The following is an 8,264-nucleotide window of genomic DNA, read 5'->3' as shown; positions in this document are numbered from 1 at the left end:
TCACATTGGAGCATTTTTAAATATGTAATTGTAATTTTTTGAATGTAAGAGAAATACAGAAATTATACACGGTTTCTTACATCGTTTTCAACTGATTGAATGAATTAATCAATGGATTTCAACGTGTTGCCACGTTTTCACTCTATGAGCGAATGGAGAGGTATTTCTAAGGGATTAGCTCTATTTTTTGTTAAATCTGCCAAGTCTTCTACCATATCATGTATGAGTTCATCATTTCCTGCGGGGCAATAAAACAGGAAGTTGGCCATATATTGGACACGTCTGAATTAAGGGGTGAACAAATGCGAATTTCCTTTTTCATATTATTGAAGAATCCCTCGTGCGATAGTTACATGTCCTTTTTATTCCTCAGGGTAACTACATATGCACGTGTTTTTTTGTGTATATTGAGCATACATCATAATTATAAAATGTAAGGAATAACGGTGCGTCTCATCCAATCACAATGAAACGTTGATAGTTTTTCTGGCCAATCAGTGACCAGCTCGTCTTGTTGCTGTCTCGCCATCCTCTGCTAACAACTAGCTGGTTGGGACGCATTCCTAAACCTGAAATATATTTTTTGTTTATGTTTTTAATTTGAGTTTATACATCTCAGCGAAGGCCCAGAGGACTACACCCGAAGGTAAAATGACCCTTTTGCGTGTGGAGTGGTTTAAAGCTGAATGAACGTCGTCGCGAGGGAGCCAAGTGGCATATTTATCCTTGTTGATGTTCCACACCATTTCGCTGCAGAAACGAATATGAGCCTAAATGAAACTTTTTTCCGTGTTGTTACGCGTATTTGTCAATAAAAGAAGGAATAGTACATGGATTTCTGATGTTTTTAAACGGGCTTGGAAAATGACGGTCATTTTGAAAGTTTCTATTGAAATGAAAAATAATTGAAGGTAACAAACCAGTCATTTACAAAGCTATAGTCACCTGGGATAGGCTACAGCACCCCCGTGACCCAAGTAAGAATATACCGTGAAAGAAGATTAATGAGTCTATGTCTTCATGGAAGTATTAAACTCCTACAATACGCCTTAATATTAAAATTGCGTAACTAAATGCTTTTTTGCACTTAAGTCTTCACAGACACTGCTTAATTTTAATATCTTTCCCACAAGAGATTTGCAAGAAAATTTTAAGATTCCTTTATAAATCACTCTTTTTTCGATTGCACACAATATGGAACAAACTCCTAATTGGAACCGTGTAAAAATATTACTGAGGGGAAAAAGGAGTGTAATAGTGTGATCAATTTCAGCTAATTTACTGCAATAAGCTTGACATGAACTACCTCTCTCCCAGATGCAGTTCATGCTGCTGTTCAGCCGGCAAGGAAAGCTGCGCCTCCAGAAATGGTACGTGCCGCTCTCTGACAAGGAGAGGAAGAAGATCTCCAGAGATCTGGTTCAGACCATCCTGGCCAGGAAGCCGAAAATGTGCAGCTTCTTGGAGTGGCGCGACCTGAAGATTGTTTACAAGAGGTGAATCCTAACATGAGCAATCTAACGGATCAAAAACATTTCTTGGAGCAACTTCATTTAGAAAAAATAAGTGGTCACATGCAATGTTCCCTCTAAGCTTCGCGCGTGCGCAATTGCGCACTACTCTCGTCTTCTGCGCACAGCAAATCATATGGAGCGCACAAAATAAAATCCCTTTTTTTTTAGCTGTGAAGACGACGCGCGAACCACTCATCCGCCGGGCCGCCCATTCATAGATATTAATCATTACATTTTATTATTACTAAATCATTTATGTATAGTAGACATGCACCTGCTTATGGCAGGTGTGATACTGGTGTGTGCCCATAGCAAGCAATGATGATGTTGCTCACACCGGTACTCGGTGTGTTCAGGGAGGTTGTCTTTCTGCCCAGACAAACAAAAAATTAGAGGGAACATTGGTCACATGATAACAGAATTGATTTACTTTGCATTTATTCTCCTACGCTAGATACGCCAGCCTGTATTTCTGCTGCGCAGTGGAAGATCAGGACAACGAGTTAATCACCCTGGAGATCATCCACCGATACGTGGAGTTGTTGGACAAGTACTTTGGCAGTGTGAGTTTTCTGAATTTAAGAAGCATCTACGGAATTATACACTTCAACTACTCCTATGGTTGTCGTAGGTTTGTGAGTTGGACATCATCTTTAACTTTGAGAAGGCCTACTTCATTCTTGATGAGTTCCTGTTGGGTGGTGAGGCCCAGGAAACCTCCAAGAAGAATGTGCTAAAAGCCATTGAGCAAGCAGACCTGTTGCAGGAGGTGACTTGATTCGTGTCAGTGGATTATGGGAAAGGTATGCTAACATCTCACTGTTCTATCTCTAGGAAGCGGAGGCCCCAAGGAGTGTTTTAGAAGAAATCGGGCTGACATAGACTTGACCTTGTCAGAACCAACGCTCTGGCACATCTTGTCCTCTTCAGTTTACTGTGAGTGTTGTATTTGTCCGTGCTGTATTCTCCTGAGCTTTGGTGTCTTGTAACGTCCCGCGACTGTGGTTGGTGCCAAGCGTAGTTCGATTAGGCGTTTCTTCTGTAGCAGCCTCTCATAGTCAAGTCGATTAACACGCAAACTTCTATCAGACCAATGTAGCAACATGAACAAAGCCTCGGTTTGAATCAGTGTTAAATCAACTGGCCATTTCTGTTGTAATTCTTCAAAAAACGGCAGATAATTCATCTTTTCGTACGTTGGGTTCATATTTCATTCTTGACATTTTACAAAAATGCTCAGTTATGTCAAACTGCAATTATCAGAAAAGCAGAGGCGTAGTGGTCTCACTTGTTATAGGATACAAAACGGCCTTTAAAAAATCTCTAGTAAAGAATTCACAGACTATAGTCAGGTCAAAATGTTTCGTTTCTTTGTAGTGTTATGTTTGTGGTCCATTACTTTTTTTTATCTTGTAGTTACGTCTAGGGTGAAATGACAGCCCCTACTTGGGTCTAAAAGGTGACCGAAATAAAAATAGCCTTATTTTCTTTACCATAATGCTTTGGTTTACATTGAAGTCTATGACCAAAGAACTGTGTTTTAATAGTGTTTATAGAAAGCTAATGCGATTTAAAAAAAAAAAGGATCTAATATGGCAAGACCGTTGGAGCTCTGTATATTTTTCATTTCAATCAAGTGAAAGACATGCTATCAACTGTCCACTTTGTATGCAGCAGTAAAAACATTTGGAATGTAACGTTCCTGAATCAGTAAACAGTGCAATCACATGGTGGTAAACATTCAATATTAATCCAACACATCACATCAATCTTTAATTTTTTACAAAAGAACACACTTTTGTATTCACCATCCTCGGGACATTTATATTTGACAGTATTTACCAATAAATAAATGTCTTCAAGCTGAAACCCATGTTGAAGTTTTTTCCCGACCTTAACTCACTGCCAAAGACTACAATAGACGTCCAATCTATTTGATCTGTGAAGACTGGCAGCGAATAATCACAGTCAGTTGTAAAAGTCACTAAGAGCTTAATGTCTGTTCTTCTACAAGAGGTTTCTCTGCTTCGATGCATGGACTTGCCCTCAAGTCGTCGTCGTTCTCTTTCTCGCCGCTTGGACTTTTTTCTGACAGTTTGTCCACAGTTTCTTCTCCCTCGGACTCTTTCGAGGAAGTCATGCCTTCGGGTGAACAGCTTTTCTTCTTGTGCTTCTTCTTTTTCTTTTTGCTCTTTTTCGAGTGTGCGTGGCGGCGGTGTCGCTTGTCATCCCCATCGAGACTGTTATGCTTTTCGTCTTCCTGATCTGGGCTGCGATGTTTGCGCTTTCCTATGGCTGGTTTGTTTCGTTCCGCCTCACCGTTTTTGGCTTTCTCTTCACTTTTATCACGACTTTTCACACTTCTGTCGCGGTCCCTACTTCTTTTACGCTCTCGACTTCTAGTCCTGGACTTTTCTCCGCTCCTGCTGCGGTGTCGATCTCTACCTGGGTCGTAACGCGCCGACCGGAATGAGCGCCTGCTGTCGTCCCTCTGGTGGTGAGACATCCTCCAGTCTCGACTCCTCTCGCTGCGTCGCTCGTCCTCCCGCCTGCTGTAGGATCTTTCCGACCTTGGCGGGCTGCGGTGACTCCTCCACGATCGGTCTCCGCGTCTTTCCGAGTGTCTCTCTGAGTGACTTCCCTGGATGCTGCGGTCCGGTGATACGTTGAGATCTCTATCGGCCTCCCAGAATTCATTGCCGGGATTTCGGAACACGTGTAGGAAATTGCAATGTTTCCCTTTGGGGCACCTTTTTCGGTCAAACAGTCCTGAAACAGAACAAACCTCCAAATGTAAGAATTCCAAATCTGAAAATTCCTAATATGGTATTTAACGGACTATAAATCTGACTTTTTTCCCTCTATACTTTGGATGAGCCTGCAACTTTACATATAAATGTTACAACACCAAATTCTTCCGATCATGAGTAGTTCGACTCGTAGTCTGGAAAATTTCACAATAACATAAAAAAAAACGTCTCACCACAAATGGCGTTCTTCCACCTTGTGACAGGACATATCTCACAATGCAGTTGTTTGCCCGCGTACCACCTTCCGTTAAACTTGATGAAGGCTTCTCTGCACTGCACGTCTCTGCAACAGAAAAGAAAACTTGCACTGCAGTCCGTCTTGAATCGATTGTTAAAAGACTATGTGATTCTTACGTTTCAAACTGAACGTAAACGTTCCCACGCAAGTGCGGCTCGTAGTTGCAGCTTACCTGAAAACAAAATGGAAAGAACATTCCAACAGAATCCAAACAAAATTACTGGTTGCAGTCCAAATTACCTTAAACTGAATCACTTTGCCAATAGTTCTAAACTCTGGTAGAACATCATGGTAAAATTCAGTAAAAGACTCATGCAGCTCTTCCTCGCCGTATTCCAGAGAAGCGTCAACGTCGTAATCGTCGCGTCGAGACTGTTCCATGCTGTATGTTTTAAACATTGCCCGGATCATTAGGGTAGGGCTAGTCGATGGATAAACGTGCTTCCGAGAACATCTAGAATAAAAGAAAAAGAAAGATGTCAGGTTTGTGTTAGGATTAGATTTCAGACCATTTATTTTTTTCCTCAAAATCAAAATGATTTACATTTTATTCAAGCTTTTTTTTAAAAAACAAATCTGTTCATAATGCAAACATTGTTCAGATTTACATTTTGTTTTTCGTTTAAAGTTAGGCAGTTGATTGTCTGGAATACTTTTCTTTTTGTTGATTTTTTTTATCTAGTTCTCAGAATTAAATGTACATATTCTGATTCTTTGACCAACCATTTTTCGAATTGTCCTTTATGCTAAACCTTGTGTCTTTTAGTCAAGCGAAGGGAGCTCTAATTCTTGAATTTTCAATTTTGTTTTGGCTCAAATTGAAAATTCTATTTTAAATAAGAAGCATTGAAAAGCTAAGAGATTGTACCTGTCCCCAAAACGACAGGACCCAGTTTTGAGGAAAAAAGGGCAGTTGGCTGCATCTCGCTCTGTCCCATAATTTTCAGTTTTATCCGTTATGGGAGCTTCAGGATTCATCCACGGTCCTCCATTAGTCAGCTGTAAAATGACCGACAGTTTCAATTTGTTCAAGTTCATCTTTTTACAACTTAAAATCACCCAAGTTCCCATGAGCACCACTCATGTATAATTCATACATTTCCTTCACTCAAAATAACAAAAAGCAGAAAATACCTGATTTTCTGCTTCATCCAACATTTTCTGAACAGCCTCCTACAAATGGTGTAAAGAGATGTCAGGTGAAAATGTGAGTTAGCTGATTGGCACGTATCTGCACCTTCTTGTTAAGACCGCAATTCACAGGGGGAAGAAAAAAGAAATCACATGATTTGCAGACTTAAGATATTTGACGGGAAAAAAAAAACTTTTGCCAAAAAAAAGGTTAAAAGACATTCCAAACATAAAGTTAAAAGATACGTCTTGCTGAGAGCGTTGCTGGTGTTGGTAAAGGACTTTCTCAACAGTATCTTTGTTAAGGAGTAGGTTGCTGCTTGTGCCATTTTGTCAAGGAAAGGTTTAGAAACAAGTTTACAAAAAAAAAGGGAACAATGATGAACTCTATATTTTTCGATTCATACTTCTCTGACTTACCATTGTACTCTTTCGATATGGCTATCCAATTTAATTTTACTACATGCACTTGATTTGTGTTTGATCGCAGTGAAGTGTGAATCTCTTGTGGTGGATTGTATCAAAAAGAAAAAAGCAGAAGTGGATATATTTCTTTGCGGTTTTATCCTCCCACAGCCGGTTTCACCTCTCTGTCTCGTTTTTCCTGCTGCTTCTGCTCTTGTTCTTCTTCTTCTCTCTTCTGCTGGGCCTCCCATTCCTCCTTTATCTTCCGCTGTGGACACAGCAGTAAAATGTAATAATTATTTTGTATAAAGGACATAGAGTAAACAGTTTATTTTAAAGCATAACTGAATGGTTCATTATAATTTCATTTTGCATGTTGGATTGGACGTTTAGTGTCACCAAAGGCAGCCAATCTGAGATATTGGAGATTAGAGTAGAGAAACAGGCTATAATTTTAACTCTATACAGAATTAAATCCACTGCCGTTCTTATTTTATATGATCTAAGCAAATAGAGGACCTCATCCTCCTCTCTCTTTTTCCTCGCAGTCTCCTCCCGATCAGAAATTAAACGAAATTCTTCTTGCGCGAGCCGCTCTCGCTCCAGCCACTCTTTGTGTAGCCGTTGCCTAGGTAGAAAAATAAATCAATAAAAGTTAGACGTGAATCTACACCATCCCATCAATTTCAGAATTGTGACATCAAGACTTTAGTAGAATCTGTTCCACACCGTTCCTCCTCCACTATCTTGTCGTCTTCATCGTTCTCCTCCTCGTCGTCGTCCACTTCTTTCGGTGGATCAACACCGAATCCACTTTGTTCTGCAGCTATGACAAAACACATAGTTTACAGTTTGGCATGAGAAGCTATCCCAATCAACGCGTTTGTTTTCATACCACATTCTCTGATTCTGGCCATAGCTTGTCGTTTCCGCTTCCTTCTTTCTTTCCTGGAGGCAGCCTTGCGTTGCTTGTGACTAAATTAAATAAGGAAAAACCAAGCTAAACCAAATTTTGCTGACTTTTAGGGCACCAAAGAAAAAATGTGCATTGAAGATAATTTCACAAAAAAAGAGGTCCTATTGCGTTGCCTTTATAGCGGATTTTGATTTACTTTCTTATTATTTGCTCTCTGACGATAATAGACGTGAAGAATCACTATCAGTTTTTACAGTCAAAATGGATTGGACGTTTATTTGCGTCAATTTGAATTGAATTGGATGGTTTTATTATCATTATACAAGAATGTCAGTTTAATACATGAATACTCAGGGAGCTTGTTTTGGAATACTTGCTGGTCTTGGTGGTGTTTGGCACCAATAACCAGTTTCATAAAATGTACTTTATATTGAATAGCATCAAATGAACACGATCGTCTTAGTCTTTTTAATGCATAGCGTACTCGTAGCATGACGTTACAAACTACAAGAGGGAAACTCACCTTAAAGAAGGAGCACAGTCCAACGGGAGGATAGACGCTGCCATCAAGTCTAACGATAGTTAACTAGCCAGCTAGCTTTAGTCTATAAGGCGGGATGGTTTAGCATTCGTAAGTTTCAAGTTATGGTAGATCGAATTCCAACATTAGTCTCATTGTTTACACAATTTCATGGAATCTAACTGGAAGCTAATGCGCAATGAAACATCACAGATATGGTGCTAGATACACAAAATCAGAGTCGATGGTGTTAATAACTGGCGGCCATCTTAAAGCAGGAAACTGCTCTGCTGGACTCTGTTTCTTCACTAAAATTATTTATTAATAAATTCAAATATGTATTTAATTTTTTTAGCAGGTAATTAAAGTGCACGCGGCATAAAAATGATAATGAGCGTCCCAATTAGGTCTCAGCACGTTTTTTGCATCTACATCTACATTTATGCGATATCCATGATGTCCACTGAGGGAAGGAAGTATTCACCGTAAAACGTTACTTCCGGTGTGTAGGACCATTTCACAGGCCGACGACATATTTGAATAATTAAGTTATTAATATCGTTTATTTGTATTTTTAAAATTGGTCTTTTTTAACCATTAACTCGGCCAAATATAATGAAACACACATATAAAGCAAGATGGGTATATTAACCCCACCACGATTCAAATATCAATCTTTTTTTTTAAAATTCGATTTAAAAAATCTTGATAATGATCATATAAAAACTCA

General features: G+C 39.4%; 2 protein-coding genes across 2 annotated transcripts; one reads left to right on the top strand and one right to left on the bottom strand.

Moving 5' to 3' along the window:
- Nucleotides 1-451: 451 nt before the first annotated feature.
- Nucleotides 452-3,383, top strand: LOC144093133 (AP-1 complex subunit sigma-2). Its single transcript, XM_077626453.1, has 5 exons — nucleotides 452-646; nucleotides 1,318-1,496; nucleotides 1,969-2,077; nucleotides 2,146-2,283; nucleotides 2,349-3,383. Exons 2-5 carry the CDS (start codon nucleotides 1,318-1,320, stop codon nucleotides 2,394-2,396), a joined length of 474 nt encoding a protein of 157 aa, XP_077482579.1. The 5' UTR covers nucleotides 452-646; the 3' UTR covers nucleotides 2,397-3,383.
- zrsr2 (zinc finger (CCCH type), RNA-binding motif and serine/arginine rich 2) lies at nucleotides 3,108-7,973 on the bottom strand. The gene is made up of 11 exons (XM_077626423.1): nucleotides 7,538-7,973; nucleotides 6,994-7,073; nucleotides 6,828-6,924; nucleotides 6,618-6,726; nucleotides 6,280-6,366; nucleotides 5,697-5,735; nucleotides 5,431-5,561; nucleotides 4,803-5,016; nucleotides 4,679-4,734; nucleotides 4,498-4,607; nucleotides 3,108-4,283 (listed from the first exon to the last, which is right to left on the bottom strand). The coding sequence occupies exons 1-11, from the start codon at nucleotides 7,579-7,581 to the stop codon at nucleotides 3,499-3,501; spliced, it is 1,752 nt and encodes a 583-aa protein (XP_077482549.1). The 5' UTR covers nucleotides 7,582-7,973; the 3' UTR covers nucleotides 3,108-3,498.
- Between the last annotated feature and the right edge of the window lie 291 nt (nucleotides 7,974-8,264).

Source organism: Stigmatopora argus, chromosome 2, assembly GCF_051989625.1.
Source record: "Stigmatopora argus isolate UIUO_Sarg chromosome 2, RoL_Sarg_1.0, whole genome shotgun sequence".
NCBI lineage: Eukaryota > Metazoa > Chordata > Actinopteri > Syngnathiformes > Syngnathidae > Stigmatopora > Stigmatopora argus.
The sequence above is the reverse complement of the archived record's forward strand: the minus strand, read 5'-3'. Positions and strand labels throughout refer to the sequence as shown.

Bases quoted from the DNA above. Each gene is read 5' to 3' on its own strand.
- LOC144093133 (XM_077626453.1), top strand. From the start codon at position 1,318: ATGCAGTTCATGCTGCTGTTCAGCCGGCAAGGAAAGCTGCGCCTCCAG. The intron at 1,497-1,968 runs GTGAATCCTAAC...CTCCTACGCTAG, and splicing joins CTGAAGATTGTTTACAAGAG to ATACGCCAGCCTGTATTTCT. The intron at 2,284-2,348 runs GTGACTTGATTC...TTCTATCTCTAG, and splicing joins AAGCAGACCTGTTGCAGGAG to GAAGCGGAGGCCCCAAGGAG.
- zrsr2 (XM_077626423.1), bottom strand. From the start codon at position 7,581: ATGGCAGCGTCTATCCTCCCGTTGGACTGTGCTCCTTCTTTAAG. The intron at 7,074-7,537 runs GTGAGTTTCCCT...TATTTAATTTAG, and splicing joins GACTGTGCTCCTTCTTTAAG to TCACAAGCAACGCAAGGCTG. The intron at 6,367-6,617 runs GTCCTCTATTTG...CTGTGTCCACAG, and splicing joins AAAAGAGAGAGGAGGATGAG to CGGAAGATAAAGGAGGAATG.